This window comes from Sander lucioperca, chromosome 3 (genome assembly GCF_008315115.2).
Source record: "Sander lucioperca isolate FBNREF2018 chromosome 3, SLUC_FBN_1.2, whole genome shotgun sequence".
NCBI lineage: Eukaryota > Metazoa > Chordata > Actinopteri > Perciformes > Percidae > Sander > Sander lucioperca.
In genome coordinates this window covers 12,561,103-12,588,737 of record NC_050175.1, presented here as the reverse complement: position 1 = coordinate 12,588,737, position 27,635 = coordinate 12,561,103, and the positions used below count along the sequence as shown (strand labels likewise).

Genomic DNA, 27,635 nt, shown 5'->3' with positions numbered 1-27,635 from the left:
TCCCACCCTCTTTTTTTGTGTGCAAACACTCCACAGCTTAGTATGGCTGTGCATCTTTTTTTCATTATCTGTTAATACTTTGTTTGCAGACACTTTCATTTCCCACATAATTGTTGGAATATAAACTGTGAAGGTTTTGATTAGCGCAGAAAAGTGCCCCTGAAATCCAAACGGTGAGCAGTATCATTAGTCATTGATATTGCACTGCCATAAAGTGCTTTAGCAACTATAGAAACCAAACTGAGGAAAACTGCTCTCTAGAAACCAAACAGCACATGGAGCTATAGTTAGGCTGACGTTAAAACAGGCTGTCTGCCCACATAAGTGCTTGAATCAGGCCTGAAATAGTGACCTGGGGACATGCCAGCATCACCACAATGTAGCTCAAAAGGGCAGTCAGCTGTCAGCATTTTAACCGTTTTTAATCCAGCTACTAGCTAGCGGTAGGCTAACGTTAGCTGCTGACGAGTATAGTGTTAACTAGCGTCACGTGCAGCAATGTTTCTGTTGCCTGTAACGTCTGTTTCAGAGCATCAGAGAAAAGTGCAGGCATATCAGTGGCACCAGAATGCGGCACCGAAATCCGCGTTGCTATTCCTGCAGCAGCAGGATGTGTTACGAGGAAGTACGGCAAAATAGTAGCCTGTTAGGCACGACGCAAAGCTGAGTGAAGTGAAAATAAATGAATAAATGGTGGTATGCGATTAATACGATTAAAAAAAATTAACGCATTATGCTCGGCCCTTAATCGCATCGCGATTAACGCGTTAATGCTGACAGCCCTAGTTAATACCCATCATAAATAGTTCGTTTATGTCATATGTCTATGTATTTTTGATCATCTGAGTATGAAAATTAAACCCAGGTTGAAATAATACAAAATGTTTTTTTTTAATTCAATTTGTTGTTACATATTTGTACATTGTGTTGATTTGTTTTCAATTTGCACCCTTGGTGTGTAGCTTAAAAATGACCCTCACATCAAGCTTTTTTCCAAATACTGTATACTCTTTACTCTACTATATACTCTATAATGACTTTTCCTAAAGAAGACTCCAACAACAACAAAACAGTTCAGGAAATGCACCTCTGATAATGCTGTTACCACCAAACCCACATGGCCCTGGTTTGAGAGCAAAACTATCTAGTTACAGGTTCGACTAAAGAAAGTAAAGTATAAAACTCTTAATCAACCATGAAATCCAATCCAACCTGGATTACACAACTACTTAAGCAACCAGACCAGACCAGATGTCTCAAGCTCTAATTTACAGTAAAGCCCATGACCTCATGACTCCAGTCTAAAGTTTCATAAACCCCAAGTAACCCTGCCTTGAGTATGGATAAGACAATTCAGTACTACCACTGTGAGAAATGTGATACCAAAGATTTAAAGTTTTTATGGCATTCAATCAATTCAATCAAAATTCATCAACATGAGTTTTGTGAAACAGCTGTTCCGCTTGCCAGATTGCACCCAATGGTCCATATAGATGTTTGATATGGGGAACTCCAGGATAAGACAAGGCAAACCTGGCAAAATATGACAGTAGTGCCAGGAGGGATAAGACAGAGATGACTGGTAAAGTGGGATTGTCACAGTCCTAAAGCACTGGCTCACAAATTGACTTAAATACTGAAGCAGTGTATAATTTGACATTGGAGGTAAGCTGGTTGCAAAGATCAGAGCCTTGTGTGCAGGCACAAACGCTCAAGCCTTGAAAGGTGGGAAACTTTCTCTAAGCCCCTTGATGTCTACACTGACACCTGCCAGAGAAACAAGCCTGTGTTGACAAGGCTTGTCCCAAAGCCGTCTTTCTCATCATTCTTCCCTTTTCTGTCTTCCAAATAGTGGGGAATTACTTCTGCCTGAACAAAACACAACACAGAATGAAGACATGCAATAAATCAAAGGACTTTTTAGACTGCAGCTTTCATCTTTGAAAGACACCTTAAAGACTTGTCTCTCCAATTCCCAGCTAAGACTTTGACATCCAATGGAAATTAAATTAATCAGCTTCATAAGAGGGACGCTGTCTGTAAAAGGGGGAGTTGAAGGAAGAATGTGTTAGTAAATAGCGCCCTACACAAATTCTTCTGAGTGCTGCTTGACAGAAAAATAATGAGGGAGAGGAGGAAAGTGATTAAGAATGCAGCATCCCTTATTTAACTAATCACAGGCAGAGGCAGAATGGTGTGACTCTTATGAAGACCTCAGTGCCTAGAATACACAGAAGTAGACAGGAAACCGAAATTAAGCGACACAGAGAGATGATAAAGGAATAGACAGACCTATGTTATGCATTTACATACAGAGAGTTTGAGCCTGCTCTGCCAGAACTGTGTCCATCTGAACATGTGATTGATTATATTACTGAGTTTTAAAGGCTTCAAAACAAGACAAAGATGAGTAGTGATACTAGCTTTAAGTACGGAGCTACAGTAGAATAGTAGAGTGTACGCTCATCACCTGCAGGTATGCACTAAATACTCTCTCAAGCCTCTTTTTCTTCTTCCTCAAATGAGATTAATGAGCTTCCTACCATGTAATACCACATAAGAGACTTCACACACACTTAAACATATTACATACTACATTGAAATCCAGTTCAGCACCATATCTGTATCTCTCTCCACCCTACTACTCCTGCTGCTGCTGTCACTATGGCTCACCTGACCTGTAAGCTTTCTTTTATTATTTTAGGCTTTAGGCGTTTTCTTCTAACTTTGTGAATGTCATTTCATTGTCAATCATTCTGTCACAGAAAAAGAAGAGTTGTAGAAATCATTAAAATCCTCAAACCGCCTCAAAATAAATGTCCCAAATCATCTCTCACCGAGTCCAGAGTGAGTCCATTTTTAACTACCCATCAACAGCAAAACACCATTGGGGATTGAACTCTCTTGCATCCTCTACTTCTAATCAATTTTGCTTTATTGAAATGCCATAAATGCAATTCACTGTTCCCAAAGCTAACAGAAGGGAAATTAAAAAGAGAAATACAATAGAGGAATACATGGAAATAAAAAGAAAAGAGAGTAAAATATGATTAAATTATAATGAAGAAAATGTCCATTATTTTTATATTGCGTGTTGCTCTGTGAGATTACATTTACACTTCTATAAAGCTCAATCATTCTTCCAGGTGTAAAAAACTAATCACAAACTTGGCAAATTATTTTCCCAACTGTATTCCACAATGAGCCTGCATATTATTAATGGTGTCTTTCATTCAGCTAAAGAAGAAAAGGTTCATTTACTTTTTCATGTGGAATACCTAGCGCTGACTTAGGCATGAGTCAGGTTTGTGTGCAGAACATCTCCATAGAAGTAAATACAGTATTTTAGTGTTTTTTAAACTGCAGTGTTAATTACCACAGCACCCTTAGAGGCAGAGGAGTCAACATAGATTTACTCACCTCAGCCCCATGCCCCCATCACCCCATCCCTCCTACCTCTGAGCACCAAGAAGTGTTACTACACTTGTTACACTCATGTGTGCACTGAAAGGCTGATTTTCTTTAGTCCACTTCAAGCACTAGGCAATCACACTAGTAGCATCCTGATGATGTCATTCTAATCAAGATGATTTGCATTTAAAGTGGGTGACCTTTTCTCAACATACTGCTAGATTTGATTTTTATGGCTCGCATGACCATTTTGGCAGTGTAACCCAAACTTACGCTTGCTAATAACCCACAAAACATGCTTATGACACCAATTCTTAAGGACAATTTTAACCTGTGTGCTGAGGATTTAATCAAGCAATATTCAGTGCAACTTAAAAAGGTTGAGGCATCAAAGTCTAAAATGAATATACAGACAGAAAAGAGACACTCCCCAGCCCCGTCTCCAATGGTACCTGTGAGGGATTTAGAGGTGCAGTCCTTTCCTCCATGGGGACCTGATCCAGTGCCACTTACAGAACCCTCGTAGCTAATGCAGTCATAACAAAGCAGAGCTGTTCAAGGATAAAAAAGAAAAATATAAAGAGAAAAGGGGCGATGAAAAATAGAGTCATGGGTTGCTGATTTCCTTTATTATATCAGTTAAAAGGCTTGGCATAAATTTGGGGTGCACTTTTTATATTCCAAAGCCGTATTCTTTCCAGGAACAGCCCTGTTTGATGTTATGGCTGTGTTAGCCATGCTGAAGCTCTCAAACCACAGCGACTACCTGCACCTACATGCACCTGCACAACCAATCATGCCCCCCTGAGCAGCATAGGTATCATCTTAGCTTAAACAGGCAGCAGTGGGATCAAAACAGCAAACAGTAGACTGGACACCTGCAAGTCAACTTAGCGGTGCTTTAACAGAGGAGGAAAGAAAGAAGCGTTAGCAGATAGTTTAAAGCAGCAGCAGCAGCAGCAGCAGCAGCAGAACCCTCACAACCTGACAGAAGCCAAAATCAGATTTGTTAGAGCTTGAACAGCAGACACCTAGGTTAGTAAAGCAGAAGAGAAACAGTTTTAGAGTTTATTGTGTTAAAAGCTTGAAATGTACATAAATTAGACAACCCTTACAGAAATGCAGTCATCTCTAAATTGGATAAGTTTACATAATGCGATTCACTGTCTGAGCTTTTGACATCAGAACTTATGGTATGTAACAGAAAGAGCTGAAGGACTTTGCAAGCAATATGAAAAAGTTCAAATGTTGTTGGATTAGGATGAACAGATCTTGTTTTTCTGCCTATTTCAAGAACAAATGTACTCCTAAAATGATTCTGCAAGAAACAGCAAAGAGGTTGTGTATTTTTTCCCACAAAAATCTGTTTATTCTATGCAGTAGAATGATACTGTTTTTTTTTTTTTTTTTTTAGCTACTTCTCCTTGTGTCATATATAATGTTGATGGTTATTTGTGTATCGTACCTGCAAAGGCTTTGGAAATCCTCTCTTTCTTCCACTCCCAGGGCTGGTCATACTCCTCAGGGGGTCGCTCGTCATCCTGGGGCAGCCGGCTCTCTCTGGGGCAGCGCGAGCGCTCAGGGTCAGAGTCTCCGCCGTTCTCGGCTGGCTCATACGGCGTGTCGTACAGGGGCAGCTGCCTCCCCGGTCCTTCCTTAGGTCCTCGCCCACCAGATCGTATTTCTACAAACAAGGAGAAAGACTGGTCGTTAATGCTGGGTTTCTGTAATAAAACTTTATAGTTGAAAACGCCGCTGCGGGGCAAAATGCCGTCAGCATATGAGAAATGAGGATTTATGACAGTAGATGCACTTAGAAAACACTAAAGCAACACATTTTTGTAAAGCCTGACTTGCACATTTCTTGTATAACATATGATGAATGTGTGGTGATATTTCAACTGATTTGACTGGGAGACAAAATAGCATTCTTGTTGTTATATGGCTGAATTCACAGCCAATGACAGTTTAAAGGCTAAAGTGCACTAATAGCATTGCCTATCAGGTTAAAGAGTGTATTTACTTTGCTCTATCTTAAAATGAGGAAGCAGCTAAAAGCCCAGCAACCCTGTAAGTTGTTATGGCTGGTAATGAACAATTCCTGGGCATGGTGGAGTAATCTGACAATGGGCAAAAAGGAGACACAAGGTTAAAAAACTTAAATTGCTAAATTATAGGATGTTGGTAAGTTCTTGTGCTGAGGAAACCAACTGTCCACTGACGGCCAAAAGTTGCCTCAACGAAAAAGTGAACGTGACTTGGGACCTCATGTTTGCTTCTTATAAGGAAGCTGGATGTATCACAGTCAAACTGTAGTCTAAACGCATACTAACAAAAGTTAGCAAGGCATTGCAAGGCTTATGATATCAAAAGATGGCTACAGATGCTACAGGTTCACAGGCCTCTCAGTAACATGCATGGGTGCTGGTCATCTCTCATCCTCATTTTATATCTCAAGTGTAAATCCCTTACCGGCGACGGTCAGGACAAAAAGAAATCTGCATGTTGATAGGATGTGCGAGCGGTATATAAGGTGCTTCCTAGATGTAGTGAATGATGATGACTGTTTTCTGTTGCTGAACTGATGACAGAACGGGGAAGCAGAAGAGAGTGTTGAAATGAGGGGAGAAGAAGGGGGCCTGGGGGGCTGAGCACCTGCAAAAGTACACAGTGTAACCTCCCTGAGTACAGCAAAATCACACAACAGTTATGAACAGCCTTGCCCCGGGCTACACATGCCTGCTCTGTCAGAAGAGAGGTGAAGAGAAAGCATCAATTTCCTTTCTCACCTTGTTCCCTCTATGCCCCTAAAAATTTGCCCTTATTTTGTTATAGCACTAAATCCCCAGAGTTCCTCTTAACTCAGTGTTAATATTCTGGCTAGTGAACTATGATACATTGCAAAAACATTAAAAGTGAACACTGAGTATCATTAGGCTTGATGATATTTATTAAGATCAATGTTTTTTTCAAACAATAAAAAAAACACTAGCAGTCCCTAATGGCTACAATGTTCATTACAACCCAAATTACTAAAATGTTAGGAAAACCAAACAATATACTGGTGACTTTGCCTTTCTTAGAGCCTTAGCTAAAAATGTTTGTCCTGAGGGTGCTGTTAGAAAAAGGGCCTTCCTCCTGGCAATCTGTGCAATTGTTGCCAACATGTCATGCTCTGGACTAAATTGTTGTGTGAGCTGACAGATAGACCAACTGACTGACTACCAACAAGCATCAGCATACTGAAGCCCTGTCAAATTCCTCAAGATGGACAATTTTCATATAACTTTTCAAACCTGAGATGGAGGTAGGAGAGACAATCTACGCAACAACTTGAAGTACAATCTCTCGAAAGCAGCTCCTTTGCAGCGTGTGCCACTCAACCAAAGATGGACTGCGAGGAAGGCCTCACAGTGCCAGAAAAGAAATCGTTGGACCAAAAACCTACTAGTCTCTCAACGTGGTGGGGATTTTATCTATCATAGTTGTTCGGGCAAAACAAATTAGGGCATAATGGCATTACACTGTGCACACTTCACACAATGAAGAAAGGCTCCTCAGTACATGCACCAGTAAACAATCCTGGAACATTTCCACATCTCTGGCTTGTCTGTTGCTGGATTTTTGAAGTGTCCACACTTTCTACTGCATACATACAGTATATTTATGAATAAGACAGACACTGCCTCGAAGGATGCCTGGTCGTAGTAGGAGATATTTAATCTCATACTGCGGCCAAGTTATCTAAAATATTTCAAAAGGCTGTAAAAATGACATTGTAACATATCAAACTGTTAACTAAATAGGACTTTTCCCACATACATTTTGCACGTACGTTGAGAATCATGAATCCAGTGAATATATTAATGTTTTTGTTTTTCCATTTATGTTATAAATCTATTTAACATCACCTGACCTAAACTAGGATGCATGCAAACCCTTTTTAATTCTCCATGTAAGGAGGTAACACAGACCTAACTCCTAATGAAGCATTGTGTCCTTGAGAACTCTCCTCTCCTTTATTTGCCTCCGCCTCTTCCTACTCCACCTCCCCTCTCCAGTCTCCCTCTACTCATATGAAGTTGTTAGCAGCCTGCACCCTTCCTCCTGGGCCACATGAAGCTGTTAGTGGCCAGCACCTCCATAGAGTAATGCAATGTGAAGTGAATGAAATATTATGCCATACTACTGCATAATTGCCTCTTAGCCCAAGGGAGCTCTTGCGGAAAAATGAGCAATGCGTTGAGCCTAATGGAGCTACATGCTGGTGGTGGTGGGAGCGGAGGGGTGGAATGGGGTGAGGCTGCCAGGTCCCGTATCTCAGCGTAATCCTGCATTAGGCAAACTCACACTTTGATCTAGCAGTTAAAAGACTTGGTATTACGAGATCCTGGCATGATTAGGTCCTACCTTCCCTGCAGAAGAACAAATAGCTCTGGAAGAGGTTGAAATAAGCAAAGGGAGGATGCCAGAAGAGGTAACATGAGAGTGTGATGAGAGGAGGGTATTAATGGTGGGGTGGTGAGTAAATCTTGTGGGAAGAACCCTTTAATTGGAGGCACGTTGCCTTCGATAAACTGCTGCAGTGGATTGAGACTCTCTGCTCGCTCCCAGGAATGAGGCCTTGTGTGTGCAGTTAGGAGGCCTGCTGACTTTCTTCCCACTGTCTTTTTTAATTTCTTTCCTCCTTCCAACCTCCCGTCCTTTCCTCCTCGTTTCCCTTCACCATTTACTCTTTTCTTTCTCTCTGTCAGCTCCTGTTAAGGCATGCTTGGTAAGCTGGGTGGGGACACATCTGTCTAGGTAAATTACAGTGATTGGCATGACAGTGGGGTTGCATGTTGCAACACAGCTGCACTCTATCTTCTGTCCTGACCTCTACCCTCTGTTTAGGGTCACAGGTCAGCCACCACACCCTCCCTTGATAATGTACGTCCCCCTCCCCGGATGTCAGAGTTCCTGTCCAGATGCTGCACTTCCTCTCCAATGCTTTTTGCCCCTTGCCTACTCAGCCTTTACAACCCCTACATTCATCCCCCCCAAAAAGCTTGCAGTATTTTATAAGGTGAAGAACAGAAGATATTTCAAGACCATGGCTGCAGCTTGAAAGAATGCGCTCCAAATCTTTAGTGCTACAAGTATTTTAAGAAACAATTATACATTTAGAAAGTGTGCCACACTCCACAGGGTTTCAACAGTCATGTAGCAGCAGCAGCACTGACCGCAACCATCTATTTAGTGCCACTAAAAAAGATTTGAAGCAAGTGACAGATCCAAATCGTCCTTTTCTTTGGTTCATGAACTAGAGAGAATACTCCTTTGGGAGAGAGAGGAACATGTTCCTTGCAATATATCCAGGGGGCTCCTGTTCCACTTACAAAAGGAGCCCTCTGGGCATATTATCATGGCAGTGCATGGACAGGCAGAGAGCACTGGATTAAATCAAAAAACATTAACAGCAACCAACTTGGCAGCTGCATCCTGCTGCACATAAAGGATTGACCAAGCCATCTAGCCCTCATCGTCCAGACCACTCCTGTCTTACTCGTCCTCCCTTTCTATTATTGCAAACCAGTAAAATTTATTGCATTTGCAAAAAAAAGCAAACAACTGCATCAATGTGCTTTTATTGCAAGGCTAAAGCTTCAAATACGTAAAGGGAAAACACATTTATCTGCCTCTCTGGTTGACTGCCTCCCACCCACTCCTACTGAGCTAGAGAGAAGTGCTGTTGCGAAGCTCTTGCAGAGGCACAATGAATATCTGGATTTGATTGAGAGGATCTCTTGTGCACTAGTGAAGGATTAAATGCGATTGACTTTACACCCCAGGAAAACAATGGCCAGAAAATACCCAGGCTTCAAGGATTTGCTCTGCCTGCTCCCCAGGCTAAGTCACTCTTTAGGAAAACCTGAACCTGTGCAGCTATTGTCACTTCAGAGAGCCTGCAGAGTGCCTCCAGTTGAAGAGTATGACAAAATATCCATGAGGGAGATGGGTATCTGAGTATACATTATAACAAAATACTCTGCACTGTTCAATGTTTTAACAGATAAATGATGTAGCAGACGCTTTCTGATTCACACACTTTAATTACTAAACGTAGGCCTTCGTGCTGACCTGCTCATTAATGCTAATGCTAATGGCGTTTTCACACATGAAAGTCCGAACCAAGGTCCGGACCAAGGTTCATGTTTTTGTTACATTGTATACATTTGATCCGGTAAGTTTTGGTTTCACACTGCAGTTATGCAAGCGCACTAAAGATCTATACGTGACAAAACTACGTCATGCCGTCATCACATACGTGAGCTGCGTCGTTAGATGCTTATAATTGATTGGTTTGTAGACAGGCTTCCCCGTCCTCTCGTATCCTCTCTCTGTGTTGGAGTTTTTTCAGCTGACTGCTGCTCTCCCCTACTGCCGCGGCTCTTTTGGTTTTGTTGTGATGTTGAGAAGCAAGACACGGGAACTTTCTTTCTGGAGAATTTATTCAGAGACAAACGGAAACCTACACTGTACATTTACTACCACTTAAGAAATAAACTGCTGATGTATTCTCTGCTCCGATAGCCGACAGCTGTCTGCTCTGACTGCGTTCACCGCCACTCTCTCATGTAGGCTAGCCTACACACTAAGCACTGAGCTATTCCTTAAAGGAGCTTCCCCGGTCTTGTAACACAAGGAGAGCCTGCCAGAGCTTCTTGTATTTGGTCCGAAAGTCCGAACCATCCAAAAAATGCTTTCACACTATAAACGAACCGGACCATGGTTCAGTTTGGTCCGGACCGAGACCACCTCTTTTTATCGGACCAAAATTTGGTCTTTTGATCCGGACCGTGGTCCGGGGGAGGTTTCACACCTGTAATTTTGGTTCGGATCAAACTAAAAAGTCAGAAAGTCCGGAACAAATGAGTTATGTGTTAAAACAAAGATGTATTTTAGTAAACTTGGCCCAGCCAGGCTTGTTACATGACAAAGACACGTTTAAAAAGGCTAGGGGATGACTAACAAAGCCGCTGCTGCAGGGCTCATATGTAGCAGTGAGACTTTTCTGTAGCTTTGATTTCATTCTGTTTGATTGCCAAGGTCTGTGAAGAGCGAACAGGGTTGATCTCACGGCGGCAGTCAGAGATTTAAGCTATATCGGGGGCCACCCACAGGTATTGTGTGTCAGTCAGAGAGCTGGCTGACAAGTGAAGGTGTTTGCTCCTTGACCCGTGGCAGCCTGCTGTTGAGTGTCATTCCGCTTATTGAGTGAAGCTGAGAGGAGCCTCTCGCCGCAGACTGATCCCCAAAGACCTCTGGGAGAATAGTTACGATAAGCAAAGACAAAACAACCCTGTCTTCTTTGTGCTCACATTTCGCCCTAATTTTGATTTCTATGTCATGTCTCATAGTGTTTCAAGGAACAAAAGCAGCAAAGACAAAAGGAATAAATTAGCGTGTGCTTTTGTCATACAAGTTGTTTTTTTTTTTACAGCCTGCACAATTTCAACATTTGATTTGATATTTAGAGACAATTTGTAAAGTCTCTGCATTTAATAAGCTTTGATTTTTAGTCATGCTCCTGTCTTTCTGTAAACATGACAGGTTTTTCCATCTGCAAGGGTGTGTGTGTGCGTGTGTCTGTGCTTGTCTGTCTATGTACTGCTGCGTCTCCATCAGCCTCCTGCAGACGGAACAAAAGCAGCCATGCCGTTTGTTCTCTGAGTCTCCATCTTCCTCCTTGTTCACACTGTGCCAAGCTTGTGGTGGGTACACTCCGAGGCCTCTGCCCGCCTGCTACATATATACATATACTTTTGGAAAGCCTGGAAGCCAAAGCTCATCCATGCTTGGCCCAGAGAGGAAAGTATTTTGGGTATCTCAGTAATATTTTTGGGGTTGTTCTTTCGTATAAATGCCTTTCTGTTTCAGCTGGAAGCCTACGTTTTGACTGACAAATGACACATGGTGAAAGGCACTTGTAGGCAGACCCACAGAGCTGGGTCACCTCTGTGAATTATTGTTAGGAACTCTATCTAAACGATATTTGAAACAAGCCAAACATTTTTATTTATTTGTTAATGGACAGGATATAAAAACAGAAACATTAAAAAGAGTTAAAGATTGTGCAGCCAGTCGCATGTAATATCCGAGTGAAGGCATGCCTGTGTGGGTGTGTGCACTTGTGTATGAGTAAATGTGCTGTTCCCCCAGATGGCCGGAGGGAATAGAAGCTGAAGAGTGTCTTCCACAACACGCTGACATGTATATGGATTCATTCCCTTACTGGAGCAAGAGTAAGCCTAAAGAGACAAAATAAACAAAGCAGAAAACAAGAGGGAGGCGGGAGGTGACGGAAGTAAGCCAGACAAAGTAACAGAGACAGAGAGAGGGGAAGAGAGGAGAGCGTCGGAAGGAGACTGTGGGGATGTATGAAAAAAAGAGACAAAGAGCGACAGCGAGTGAATAGAAAAAGGGAGGGGAAAAATGGAAAATTAGAGACAGGCAGGTGATGCAAGTTTGTCACAGAGGGAGAAATAAACAAAGAGACTGCGACAGGAAGTAGGGTAGAGCGATGGGAAGAGAGAGTGGGAGATACAGACACAAGAAGAGAGTGGCAAGACTAATATATATGCACAGCAGTGATGGGCTCTCCATATGCAGCAGATAATGAACACGCCTGATTTGAAAGCTCACTACTGATGAAAATAACTGTTAAGTGACTTATGTGGTGCAGTACTTACAGACCACTGCTTCTACGTGCTGTAAACTTTATAACATTAGAAGGATGCTTTCCAAATCATTTTCATGTGGCAACACTTCAATGTAGCGTTCTTGGTTCTCGGTGTAATCAATGTTGCTTGTGTCTCTGACTTTCAGTAAGAGGAAAGCCATACTAAACTTATATACACGCATTACATTAAGGCTGGTATAAGCAGATATAATGTTTAACATCTTAGTTTAGCATTTTGGCATGCTGTCAATAACAAATGGGAATATCATTAGTTGTGCAGGTATTTGGGAAGAAACCAAAGTTTTGGACAAACATTCATTCAACATACATTCAGGGAATCAAACGGTTGCCAAGATATTTCAATAAAAACCAAAAATCTCAACCTATCAAAACAAAACTTATATTAAGTAGATATGTCACAGGACAAGTGAAATCCTTGACCTGCTGTGGCGCTAGATGAAAAGTCAAAAGATTTTGGGGCATCACCAAAATCTTTTAAATTCATCCTCTAAGGAAGTTGAATATCCTCGAGCAAATTTGATGGAGATCCATCTCATAGTTCATATTTCACACGTCGACCAGGAGATCAACCCTACCGACAGACTGACATTTCCATCGCCTGAGCCATGGCACTGGCATGGCTAAAAACAAGTTGAATTCAGCCATTAAGAAACAGCATGAGGTCAAGATAAAATTGAGAAACATTGAAAGGATGGCTAATTAACAAAGGCAGGCATCCAGTAATGAGTAATTAACTGGATTTGCTGTTTAGCATGGGGATGATGTAACACTGTTGTGGGGGAATCTCTATGATTTGATGCTGCCTTGTTGTGTAAGAATGGCAATGCCTTACCTATGTAACTGCCTTTTCACTGCAGGGCCACTGCATGGACGCTGGCATTGATCCTATGCGGGGCACAATCGCATTACAGCTCGTTAGGACTGAGGTGAAAGCTCATTAATAGGAGATAAATAGGGACAGCGGCTTGGAAAGGTGCCCGTCTACCTACATGAATCACAGAATAGCCCTCGCAGCTAACTCATGCAGCTCTGCAGTGAACAAACAAAAAGACAAGCAGTAGATCAGCATAATGACAAGGCGACAAGTACAGATGCAATTAGTCATTCGCTGCCGTCGATTGCACTGCAGTAATGGAAATTCCACTTGGATTACAGTCAAACACACAGAAGCGGGAATCTTTTTCTCGACACGCAGCGAGTAGGACTTATTGTGAATCAGTGACAGGATGCTTGGCTGATGCTGTTGGATGCAGAGGGTCCTGGAGCCTTGTGGGAGTGAAGCTATTTTTCTGCAGGCTGTGGTTCTCAGCTCTGCTTGCTCTGTGGCTATTGTTCCTGAGCTGAGATAAGACTGTCGGTGGATTAGCAAAGAGTGCACCCAGAGTTCAGGTTGTGTATAGCTGCTGGAGGGAGAATACAGCATGGGAATGGGATTGGTTCTGGGAAGGGAACTGAGAAGAGGAGAGGAGAAAAACTGAGGAAATAAGAAAGGAAAGGAAAGGCGAGCCAGCCGTGCCATTGAGTGCCTCTTGTCATGATGCTTAAATCTGCCTGTGTGATCACAGAGGAGGGGGACAGGGGAGTCTGATGACACGTGGATGTGGCTATGATGAATAGTCACTTCATGCCCCCACCCCATAGGGGGCATTTGCCCATTAATGGTGATAGGCCTCTGGCAAAGACCCACTTGCGCCCCCACCACTTTGCTGCTTCAACCTTCAACTGGCTCATATTCCCCCAGGGGATGTCAAGACTGCTCATCTACTCTTCTCTGTGGGACAGAGAATAGAATTGAGAAAGAGATGACATTGTGCCAATTTGTGACACAAGGGGAGCACTGTAGCAAAAGCTTTAGTATTATACAGACATGGGTCGGACAGAGGTCATGTATGTAAGAACAGCGACCACAGACATTTGCGTTTTAGCATTTAGAATGCCTGAGCAAGCAGTGTCTTGGTTAATTATTAAAATTCAACACTATCAGTAGCTCCTGGGGGGAACTGAATTTGGGATCTTTCAGCACAACATCATCCTGGTGCTTGGATTTCCAACGATTTTCCCTAAACACCCATCTGCAAAGCTCCACCACACAGCTGTACACTTAAATAGGCGCCTTGCTGCGAGTAAGTAGAATCTCATACTTTTACTTTATCCCCCCCTTTTTTTGGTGTTTTTCCTTATTGTGTGATAATCCGATAATCTCTCCCTGCAGCACATCGATGCAGACAGAAGCCGCAGCCGAGAAATCTGTGTTCTATCCAAGCTGAGCGGAGCTCACAGTCACTGTGCTCTCCTTGGGCTGTCTCTCATTAGCGGAGATGGATGCGTGCTGAAACGCTGACATATTTTACTTACAAACTGGGTTACAAACAGAGGACAGTAGCAAATCTTTTATGGTGGCAACATTACACAACCTGAACTATGTATGACCTCAGTTTTACTATTTGTAATATGCCAGCAAGCCTAAACTCTAGAGGCTCTTATAAATACACCCCACAAGCACTTAAAAAATAAAGAATAATGCCACTCATACTATTCCTGAACTTCAAAGTCAAGGCTCATTATCAAGCATAAAATGAGGATGAAACCGTAGCAAATAAAAAAAAATTGTGTAACTAGTTCAATATAGAAGCATAAATATTCATTATGTCAAAAAAATAAAAGAAAAGAAAAAGCAGTTGCATCACCGGGCTGAAAGGGAAGCAGATAGGGAGACGCTGGAACGCTTGGTATTGATTTGTTCCCTTTATCCAAGAAGGCTACTTTTGCTGTAGCAGCATTGTGACCTGTTTACCAATCCTTCCAGTCCACAGGACGTGCATGTTCTCATGCATTAGTGGGGCTCGGGCAATGCAAATAGTTACACAGCAGTGACCTCGCTCTCGTTCTACGTGTGTGCTGTTTTGACCTTCCGATGAGTGCAGCCTCTTGGTAGGCGCTCCCCACATGACTATAGGCGGAGAGGGTAAATACAGTAAGGGTGGATTAACACAGTAAGCTGTTAACAGTGTTTACACGACTGTGTGTGACCTAAACCTGGTCACCCGGCGTATAAAACACAACATGACCGCAAAGAGATTAAACAATGGGAAACACTGACGGCACTTTGTACCACAGGAGAGGTTGAGCCTCAACTGGATGTTTTACAAAGGTGTTGTTAAGTCAGGGAACACTGACAGATTTATGCGAGGGGCTGCCACGCATCTGAATTAAAATGCAACATCAGCCTTCCATCACTTTATTAAAGTCCACTTTTGCAAAATATGGTATTCAACTTTTGAAATGTTAAAAAGGCAATGTGTGTTCTTGGCTCACAAAATGGTTTAACTTCTATAGACTGGAGCCTCTTTATGTGAATATAAATATAATGAATGAAGAACACACAGTGTTTTGAGAATCAGGCATTTCACTACCGTTGAATTACATTGTTTTTGTCTGCCATGACACACCATGTACCTTAATGCAGACTTTTATTCAGCTTGTGCCTCTATAAAAAAGTACAGAATATGCAGCCAGACAAGTGGCTCCAACTGCATATTGTGAAACTGGGTAATGTTCATTTGTTTTTCATGTTTTATGTTTCTAACATAATGCATGCAAGGCAGTTCTACATTGCTCAAGGTCTGACATCCACTGTGCCCAGTCCGGATATGAACACTGCAATTAGCCACAGTCTAATTAAAACCTATCGTACAAGTGTTTGGCCACAGCCTGAGGCTGTATTGTCGTTTACTCCAGTTTAGCTTCATGTGCACAACATGCAAGCTTACTTAGGCATAATGATGAATATGATACACGTCACCCCACTTCTGCTCTGTCTAAACAGTGTCTGTCCACTCTGGTTCCTGTCTCTGTGTATCTGTACTGTACCCAGTGAGCTGCACAGGACTAAAAGTCTGAAGTGCTGGAGTGTGTGTGTGTTAGTGTCTATGCTGTCTGTCCTCTTCAGCCTCCATTAGATCAGACATCCAACAGCCCAGAGAGAAACGTCTGGAGTCCAGTCAGACCTCTCAGCTCTGTCCAACCTGATTCCCTCTGACAGGGCAGACGGAGAGGTGCAGGCATGTGACATATCATCTACAGTAGCTGTAACGTCGCCACAACCTTACAAACAAAACTATGGCAAGCATACATAATATGAAGGCCATTACATACTCAGATAGGTGTAAGCAAGTTTTGCTTTTGTCTTTGCAACCAAACCACATTAATCTAAACAAAAACAGGGCATCAGGCAGAGATGCTACTTTCACGTGTCTGTGTCTGTCAGTGAAACAGAGAAAATAAAAGGTCCTCATACTCATTTTCATGTGTCTCACCCACATGCCAACCAGTTGGCACAAATATGCTAACCAAGCAGACCTGTCGTTATACACTGTATACTATACTGTACACACTGGAAGAACGGACACCGAGTAGCAGATGGTCATTTGCATTATTTTCTTCTGCACCATTGTGGCTTTGAGGACATGGGAGATATGCAGGGTATTGAGTTGTCACAGAACTTTACCCACTTCCAAGGTGCATGGAGAGGGGAAATAGTCTGAAGAGATCATCCTGATGACAATGATGAAAGGGCACAAGCCAAAACGTGTTGGTCTCACAATAGAATCTTTATACTACAAGTGTTGCTGCAGTATGGCAGCTATGGAAAACCTTAATGCTCTGGATGAGCAGGATTTTAGAAGCTTGTCTTATATAGTTTTTTTGTCAAAAAAATCAACATGTAACGAAAAATCGTTACAAAAGTGTAGCAAAAAACAATATTCAGCATATTGGTTTTCTAGGAACATCCTTCCCATGCTGGTTATTATCTCTCATTTGTTCACTATAACCCTGTCATAAATATTGCAGAAGGCACGGGACAGGCATGTATTGAATTTTTGTTTTTATTAAACCCTTCCTGTTGTCATTCATATTATTTTATTACATTGTCCTACCCTGGCATTTTGTGGTTCTTATAAGATACTTGATTGATTTGTCATACAGCATACAATCTCAACATCTAAATTCTAGATCCCTTGTTGGCATTTAAGTCAATATTTCACAACATTGCATGGGATGATGCATAATTTTTTTTTACAAGGGATGCGTTTCGGAAATTTCATTAGCTATTCATATGGATCTCTGTTAATCAAAGGGCTTTCAAACTCATGGGGATGGTTTACATATCAATACTGCTGAGCACCTGTCCCTGAGGAGTAAACAAGACACAAGAGCAAGCAAGAAGAAAAGATGTCATTTTGATTGAAACGACAGGAACATGTGTACTTACGGTGACATAAAACTAAAGAGAAACAAAAACAAAACGCAAATCCTGCTGGGAATGTTGGTGACAGTTTGTAACAAAAATCAAACATCAGTTCAGCCTCACTCCAAATGAACTTCCTAATTCAAATCTTCTTCAAATTTGCTTTATTCACAGTCTACAAAAAGCTGTCCCAGGCGAGCTTATTTTCCTTAATGAGTCAACCACACAACAAAAACTCCAGAAGACTGAATAACGAATGCAAATTACCCTAAGAGCGCGCTGTAAAAAATGAGCTTTTGTAAACAAAACTGATTACCAAGGAAAAAACAAGATAGAATGTAAACCTTGACTAAGCTAGTTCTATTACTGGCTAATGAGCAAATCCTTTAACACCTCCTGCTGTACTGACATTCTTACACAGTATAGTACATACAGTAGTTTATACACTGCAGGAGTGGGGCTGGTTTAGAGGTGGCTGATTGATGGTGTGTGGGAATTAGTGTTAAAGATTTTTGGCTTATTCCACAGTGACCTCAGATTAAAGCAATGCTATGCCAATATAAGCTCGTAATGGGATAGTCTTTGTCACATTTGCATATTTAATTTTCAAGGCCGGATCTCTGTGATTGCTTCTGGAAATATGATGTATCTGCAGCAGAAGTCGGATTTCTGTCTTCTCTTTTCTTCAATACTGCTTATTTACACAACTGTTCCCTTTGGATAACATTACATTGTTATGTACTATAGAGTTTTTTTGTCACTCATGTTTGTCATATATGTGAAAATGTTAACACCTGCAATACTCATCAATGTCATACCAATAACATAATATTCATATGATTGTGTTGGGCACAGTGCAGCATTAATTATAATAAAAATATGCCACTGGAATCATAATCATGTAATAACCTCATCACATGTAACACTTATCGTAATCATAAAAAAGGTAGAAAACATTGAAAAAAAAAAAAGTTGGGGGAAAAAAAAAAAAAAAAAAAGCTATCAGATAAGATCCAGGAAAGACAAACACAGCAGCCTTCATTAGTGCCCATAGCTGAACAAGGATTACACAGTAATAATCCTATGTCAGTGTCTGCTGTGCAAGGCCACATACCTGACTTTTATGACGCCTCTCTGTTGGCTGGGCCCCAGGCATGTGGCTGCAGCGTGCCACGTGGGCTTCTCCGCTAACCTCGCCAGCAGCAACAGCAGCACCGCTAGTCGCTCGGGAACCTCTGCCAAAACATCCGACAGCGTGCCACTGACTTGAATAGCCTAAGTCCCAAAAAAACCACTGCTAATGAAACTACGGCTTAGAGAGGGATCTCTGCCAGCACAGTGTTTTAGGAAAGGCCGTGTCACTGTAGGAGAATAGTCATTAACATCTGACTGGAATCGGGCTTGGGAGTTGCATGGCAATGTCCCATAGAGTATCTTTGTTCCCTGCATTTAAAAGTCAATGTCAATAAAAATGGATGATGCTGAGTGAGTAATCTTTGCCTCATCCCCTTCCCGGATCCAATAACTTGCTACTGCTAATGTGGGAAAAAAAAAAAAATCACAGCAGAAGGTTGATAAGAATGCCAAGCTATGGATCACACCACTGACGTATTAGCAGAAGTTGAGGTAACACTACGTCAAGAGAGTCAAGAGAACTGCTTGCTTGACTGTGTCATTAAAGGTGCTCTAAGCGATGTTGGGTGACATCACTTCTTGTTGACGTTCGAAGTATTGTCAAACAAAACGGAGGCTAGTTCGCCTCCCCCTCCCTTCCGAGCACTAACCCCCCAACCCCCACCCCCAAATCCTTCTTGTCATTGGCTGTCATTCTTGTTATTGGCTGGAACACTGTTAGTTATGTTTCGTGGTGCAAGTTGGCGCAGTTTGTTTTTGTTGCTGTTTGTGGATCCTGGGCTGTCTACAGAGACCGCATTTCTTTACAGTGTGTTCAGGGAACAGGCAGCTAGCGGATAGTGAGGAGATGTTTGCTGTATGTGACAAAAAATGTTGTAGCCTAAAAAACGCGTGAAATCGCTTAGAGCACCTTTAACTTATAGCCATGAAGTTGCAATGTGGAGAAAATGCATGTATTTGTTAGAAAATCGGTTCTTTGATGACTTTAAAAACTAATTTAGAAAGGAAAGATTAGTAAGGTGATCAAAACAATTCTAGCAGATACAATTAACATTTTTTTATTATGGTTAAAAGTAGGTGAGGGTGACGGAGCTAGCACAGCCGGTAAACATGCAGTACTGATGTGCCCAACTCATTCTCCCACAGCATCCGCTGTTTCCTTCAGGAGGGTAATCAGCCTCCATGCGGTCTGGCTGCCTCCTTCAACCCCAGCAGGAATGCCTTCTTCATTGCCAAAATCCTTTGACAAAATGTGGATGCAAGCAAAACACAAAAAGCCTGACCGTTGAGCAGGATGAATCTCATTCTGTCACTAGGGCAGGGAGCACGTTATCACAGGGTTATGAGCAGCTGTCGAGCATGTTTCCTAAAGGAATGCTAATGTTGATTTAAGCCATCTCCCTCTATACGTCATGCTATTTGAAAGGAACACCACACCGCCCATTTTCTACCATAATTATTCACACACACACACACACACACACACACACACACACACACACACAAGAAACTCCACCTTGTAGAGTAAAACCATCCATTACTGAGGTCTAAAATACCACGTCAGGGCCTCGCAAGGCTGCATATCTGCTGTTACCCTGGTATTCAGCGGGTGAGAGAACCAGCAAATGGAAGGTTTCTGGATTCGTCTTCCAGCTGTGTGGGCGACTACACTCATACAAATCTATGTTAAAAAAAGGTCAACTGGCTCAAACATGATTATGAGGCCTGTAGTTACATGTACACATTTGAGGGCACACGTGACTGGCACAAATGTCAGTGCAATACACAGGTTGCATACCAGGGACAGACAACCGTTCACACGCCCATGGACGTACGTCACACCATCACAGTAATACCCCCCCCTCCCCAGTGTGCCAAGGGTGGCTGACAAGACCCATCCCGCTCAGAGCTGCTAACACATTCTTGCACCTGCTGCCTCCCTCCTGACTGCTGCTCCTCCGCTCTCTTCAGGGAGCGCGCACACACACACACACACACACACACACACACACACACAAGATTCCACACTGGTGAGGTGGCTGAATGTCAAACAGTCATAATCTCTCTGGTACGTGCAGTTGTGCTGTTAACCTCTGACAAGTGTAATTCTAACTTGGGTTCTCAGTTTTCTCCAATGAATAAAACATATTTTAGCTGTGAAGGAATCTCTAAGGGACTGGCAGGAAATTAGGCAGATGAAGAAATGTTAGCCAAGTGTGTCTCTTTGCCAAGTGTAATAGAGTTTTGATTTATGCTGAGGGGGGGTTGGGAGTCTATACTGTGTGTCTGTTTGTCTGTATATGTGTGTGTGTGTGTGTGTGTGTGTGTGTGTGTGTGTGTGTGTGTGTGTGAACTGTGAGCCAGACACAGGCAGAGAGACAAACTGACAAGCATGAAGGCGGACTATTCCAGCAGTGTATGAGACGGCCTACTAAACATATGGAGGAGACGGAGTCTCCAGTCCTGTAGGCGTGGAGATGAAAGACTGAGAAGTCTGACTTCTTGCACTTCCTGCTGAGACAAGGAGGAAGCTACCAGAATCCTGTCAGGAACAGGAGGGGCCAATTTATTCGTGGTTAGATTCTCCAGAACTTGTGAGTCTCTCCTTCACACACTAGAGCTAAAAGAAAAAAAAAAGTTTCTAGAGTGACATTATTGCCTGTTTCTGTGCGTACACAGTATGATCATTCCAGAAGAGAACAGCATGTTTCATCACTCGCTATGCTTGTTTGCTGCCTAATTCCTCTAAATCACAGAGGTAGACAAGAAAAATGTCGTAAGCGTCTTATCACCATGCTCTCTATGTACTGACATTTTCTACTGCTGTTGTGTAAATTCTTGTGGACACGCTGTGGAGGATGTGGCACCGGCAAACTCATTCTCCACTGGCTAAATGATGGCTGACCTTTCCACTGGCAGTCTGCGAAACAGGGAGCCCAGCTTACGAGTGAGTCCTGATAGGACACAAGGAGTGGAGTGGCAGATTCAGCTGAAGAATATTGACGACTCCAAGAACTCATGAATAAAAACATAATGGATGAAAAAGATGATGTAGTTGTTGTGGATCAGGGGGTTATTCCATCAGAACGGTTTTGTTCCTTTAAAATGGTTACATTTGAATGTCTGTCTGCTTGCATTAGCATGCTTCATTAATAACATGCATTGGCCATTCAGGGTATATTTAAACAGAGCACTGAGAATCTTTAGCCTCCCCTGGCTCCCGTCCTGATACACTTACATGGGCCGTGTAATGCCTGCAGGACAATTCAATTACAAAAGGGGCATTTGATCACTATTAAGACTTAAGACTCGCATCCTAAAAGCATCATTTATCACCATCAAGGTCTATTGTATGGCAATGGTAGATTAGGTGTCCTGAACATTTTCTGGTGGCTTTCAAGAACTGTTAGGGGTAAATGAGATTAGCCTTGTATGTGTCTCTCCTAAAAATGGAGCCCAGCAGAATTAATGGCACAGACTAGCTCGTTTTTATTGTTTTTTTTCTGGTTGAACACAGGCCATTTGTTTGCTCTCTTGTCATAATTGCACCGCTTCCTGTAGGGAGCAACAGAGGGAGATGAAATCAATCAAAATAAGCCCATCTGCAAACTTCATTTTAAATCATTCTCAAATCAGGTCCATGAACAATCTCCACATAACAAAATAGTAGAATTGTGTTGAAAGTAAACCTCTCCAAGATCTGTTTGTGCTGACTGAGACTTTGCCAAGCAGAAGGGGACCGAGTAAGAGATGACAGTGAAAAACAGGAAAGAAAAGAAATGGGAGGGAAGATAAAGATGCCAGAAAGTGAGACAGGGCAGTGTTTGAGTGGCCCCCAGTGCCAGCTGACCCAGTGTTGGCAGGTCTGGCTGCTGGGCCCACTGCTGCTCTCAACAGTGTCCAGGCACAGAGGGGAATCCTAGGTAATTTGTCCGCTTGTTTGGATAATCCACCATCTGCCACACTGCAAAGGCCTCAAGCCCATCCACAAGCCTTCATGTTGGACCCAAATGCTAAACATATGGGGGCAAGTAAAAATGGAGTCCAAGTTCCTCTGAGGGCACATAGACTGCAGAACAAGACTCAATCAGAAAGCTATAGTTAGAAGAAATATAAATCACCAAAAATGTCTGTACTGTACAAACAGAGATTCCTTAGGCTTAGGGTGTGCATTTTTGATTATTCCTGTACCATTTTAGATCTTATACATGGTCAGTATAGGATTCTAATTAATAGTGCACAACATAGCGGCCATTTTAGCAGCACTGGTATATTTTGTAATGACTGAAAAGAGCAGATTTTTCTTTCTATATTTACAAAAAAGACTGTTTTTACTTGAGGCAAGTGCGATAGTCAGCATTTTATAGGGATGCTTTCAAGGATCCGCCTGCTGTTGGAAAATTGGTGTTTGAAAACATTATGCCTACACAAATGTTTATTGGCATCCAATAAGCCAAGCATTAGCAGAGTGTATTAGACGACTCCATCTGCACCAAACATCACAGTTGAAGGGTAAAAGGTAAACTCCACTGGTTAAAAAAAAAAAAAAAAACACAATTCAGTTGTCTGCAAAAAATATCAATACTGTGCATCAAAAACTTGTGTTGCCTTGTCTTGCCTTGATTGAGCACAATCTCAACATAAATTGCAGTTTCTCCAAATGTGGACAGACTCTTCACATCACTCCCTTAGACCAAAGTCTATCCTGACTCTCTGATGTTGTAAAACAGCCCGATGCTTTGCTTTCTCTGATGAGAAATAGAGTGCACCCAAGAATGAATGAATCATATTCAAATACAGATTGTAAAACAAGTCTGCACCACCCACACAAGCATATTATAAATGATATTTGCAGTAGTGAAAAGAAGCAAGAGCAAAGGATACTCAAATGTCATGGAAAAACCCATCTCAGACAGGTTTGCCATCCTGTCAGGAATTATTACTTTCAATTTCCTGGTTGTTTATGGGGACAGGAAACAGAGACAACTGTGACGCTTTATCTTATACATGACTGGGTTCTCAAATGACCTTTAAGAAATAGGAAAATTACTTTTCAGATCCTTTCAGGTTGAGAGCACTACCGCATGGTCGGGATGGTGATACTCCAAGCAATTGTTGGATGCCAGGACGGGCAACAAATATATAACATTGTTCCTAATACAGCTCAGTTATTGTACTGTACCTCAGAAGAGTAGCCATCTTCTACACTGCTGCCATTGAATCCATCCTCTGCACATCCATCACCGTTTGGTTTGGGGCAGCCGCAAAACAGGACAAACGCAGACTACAACACACAATTCGGACAGCTGAAAAGATCATTAGTGCCCCCCTGCCCTCTATCCAGGACTTGTACATGGGTAGGACCAGGAAGCGGGCAGAGAACATCACCAAAGACCCCACACACTCTCTTTAACCTCCTCCCCTCTGGCAGGCGCTACAGATCCCTGCACACAAAAACAACCAGACACAAGAACAGCTTCTTTCCCACTGCCATCACTCTACTGAACACTTGATAAGTGGGGTCATCCCCACTTCTCTACATATTACATACTTATCATTCCAATATGCCTCTTGCACACTACTTTTCACTATTACTTTTTGCACATTACATCCCACTCCATGTGTACTTGTCTTGATATTATGTCTTATTTGTGTATTTGTAATTTTGTATATTATGTTGATATGTGTCTATATGTATATTGTTGTCTCTAATGTACAGTATGTTACTACTACATGTCTATTTGTTGAATGTATAGAGAGTTAACACCTACCGAAGTCAAATTCCTTGTGTATGTAAGTATACTTGGCCAATAAATTCTGATCCGATTCTGATTCTGAAGAGCAAAATAAAATGACCAGGTGAAATGATAGGGGAGAAATGGAGCAATGGAGCAATGCGTGAGACTTGGCAGAGAGAATTCAGAGAATGACTCACTTTCTTGTACGACTATCATTGCACTTCAAACTATTTTTCTATTGTATTCCCTTTGACAACAGTGTATTGTGGCACAATGCTTTGAAGTGCCGTGAAATGACACACACAGTACTCTCATAGTCACCGGCCAGTGGTGTGACAGTGGGCCTGGAGATGATTACTGAGGCTGTGCCTTAGCCTGGCAGCAAGGCTGAGCACTACAAAAAGTGCCACTATTTTAATCTAACCGACTGTGATTCATGGTCACTTGAAACAAATGACTATCATGGTAATCATTATAGGGTCTTACACTAACAGTATTACCTGGAGGACAGATTACTATGTAGTTTTTTGTGATTGTTGCAGGCAAAAATCCTTGATTATGCGGCACGTTTTCTTAAAAAATGCGATGGAATATGCAGAATATTTATGCAATTTTATGCGATGAAATCGCAGGAACTTGCAAAAATTGCGGGAACTTGCTAAAACTGCAGTTTCATCATGGCTTCATCGCGGGGTTTGCAGCTTTTCGATGATGTTCACGTCGCGTAATTACGTCACTTCATAATGTTCCCATGGCAACAGGGGAAAATGGCTGCTCTTGTGTGAAGGAAATGCAACATTTTTCAACTTTCTGCTAAGATATATGTGACTTTTTTGCAACGAAAATGTGGGAATTATGATATCATGCAAGTCCCGCATATTTTGCGCGGAAATCTGCAATTTGTGCAGCGAAAGTGCGCAGTATTTGAAAAAATGCGGCCCCCGCATAAATATGCGGACTTTGGCTGATTATGCATTGAATTATGTGATCGCATAATCGCGTTTTTCTGGAGGGACTGACTAGTTAGACGATCAAATAAATACTGCATAGTGTGCTCAGAAAATCAAGTCAAGTAGAATGACTTTCTCAGGAGGAACAACTGCGGTGTGTGCTCCGGAGATTTTCTGATCCAAAATATTTGTGAATTGAAGTTCAAATGACTACCCATAGAGTATTTTATGCAGAGATGAGAAACACTTTAGAAACGCATGTATTTCAAAGGAAGGACAGTAGTCTGAGCACTAAAACACTGACTTGGCTGCGAGAATATAAGTTTCAAAATGCTGAAAACAGTTCATCTTTTGAGGAGACGTATTGCAAATGACCTGTCTAGTCTATCTATCTGATGGACAGATAGACTTTATAGATCCCAAACTGTGACATGTCTTTGTTACCGCAGCGGGTATTAGACACCGAGCATCCATACAGAATAACAAGAAATGAATAATAAATCAAGTAAAAATACCAGAACACCTACTCAAAAAATATACTCAGGAGGAATTAAAAGAATGTACAACATACAGTATATACAAGTAAGTGACAGGGGCCAGGGAAAAAACGATCTGCAGCTAATTTTCTTTGCTGCTTTTGGCACATCATCGCTCTGTGGCCCTCTTGTGAAATACCGAACGCCTTCAGTGCTTGTTTCAGGACAGAAAAGACGTGTGTATATCGGAGTGTGTGTCAGAGAGGATGATTCACACCGGTTGTCTAAATATGTAATTTGACAAACACATTACGTAAAGTTTTCAGTGTCGTCTGAATGACTGTTGTGTTGTGAAGAGTGGGACTAGTTCATTTCCTCAGCGCTTACCGGTGCAACTTGAGCATCTGCATGTTCTCCCAGAATGCTGAATGTGTACAAATTGCTGTAATGAAGCTATTTCATTAGGAGGATGAGCAGTGCTGAATAAACAGGAACAACAAGGCAGAGTGCTTCATTGAGCCATCTGTGAAAGTACTTTGGCAAGGAGTGCTGCTGTGTTTACAACACTGATGGCTGGCAGGAGGACAGAGATGACTTCTAGCTAAGTGGAACGACAGTAATCTCCAACTTCCAGTGATCTACAAACAAAACTAATGAACAGCAGGGGAGTCTGATGAAAGCTGGAAAGAGGGACTCCATACCATAGGTCATTAAGATTAAACTAAAGCATTGTTGGGGTTATCTTGTTTTGTAAAGCATCAGCATCAATATGCGCTTGCTCAGCTTAATCAGGTAATCAAACCTTATCCACCAACTCTCCATAGGACTCAAATTATGGAATTATGAATTATTACAGAGAGAGAAACTACAGACATTTTAAAGATGGATAAGACAAAACGAAGAACAGAGGAAGAAGCTACTTTTCAGTTGATGTCCTATGATAATACAATATTTACCCCTCATGCTAAGATGTTTGGGATGACAAGATACGATATGATACAATACCAAAGTGAAAAATGCCCACTTCTGTCAATATAAATATATAAATAGGCCAGGGGCAATTTCAGCATGTTTTACAGACAGCCAGGAGAAATAGACTGAATATGAGAATGAGAGAGAGTGAACAATAGGGAAAGAAAGTATTAGCATTAACAGTTCTAAACCATTGACTATAAATGCAGTTATGCTCACACTGATTAGTATGTAAGTAAGTATGTGTTGCCAGGCATTTGTATTACCAGTGTGAAAGACTTTAAATTCAAAAGACTTTATGTGCTCTCAGACATTAAAGCAACACTATGTAACTTTTCCCGCTTCGGTCCCCCTACAGGTTGTCTCATTGGAACTACAGCTGCAGCTAAAAGTTACATAGCGTTGCTTTAAACAGTCAGGCATTTCTGTTCTCACATTGAGCGCTTGCAGGAGAAAGAAACAGAGTCCAAAGCAACTATATGGACAAATACAAAAACATGCCTAATGAAGGCCAGTTTAAACATAATACTGACTAGAAATTCACAGTGTAGGTATTGGGGGGAGGGCAAAGATATAGAGAAGAACTACTCTTTAATGAAATAGAGGAAAACCTACAAAAGAAGAATCAATATAGTTTTTTTTAATGGAAAATACAGAAACTGCAATTTGAATGTACATTATCCACTTTATACTGAGGACACCGCATTCTCCACATGGCCATTTTAACATTACATTTCATACTATTAAAAGGTTATTTCAATTGTCTCATGTGATCAGACATTGTTTCATGTATATAAAACATGTATGCATTTATAAAAAGGCTCCATTACTGTTCTGCAGTCATGTGCAAGCATACAGAAAAAAAAAAAAGAGTTCAAACCTGTGGCCTTCTGCTTAAACGGTGACCTATCTAATTACCATCCTACTCTGCTGCAACAAAGACTGTGTAAATCAGCTAATTGT

The 27,635-nt window shown here is 41.8% G+C and overlaps 1 protein-coding gene across 5 annotated transcripts in view; it reads right to left on the bottom strand.

Moving 5' to 3' along the window:
- The window catches only part of zgc:158464 (uncharacterized protein LOC791139 homolog), a 102,628-nt gene that overhangs the window by 23,793 nt on the left and 51,200 nt on the right, over positions 1-27,635 (bottom strand). For 3 of the 5 annotated variants that reach the window (XM_035999310.1, XM_035999309.1, XM_035999312.1), the window contains exon 3: positions 4,877-5,095. In XM_035999310.1, coding sequence (XP_035855203.1) covers positions 4,877-5,095 — 219 coding nt within the window. Of the gene's footprint in view, positions 1-3,863; positions 3,963-4,876; positions 5,096-27,635 lie in introns of all 5 variants that reach the window. The other 2 variants (XM_035999308.1, XM_035999311.1) reach the window with 1 other exon arrangement.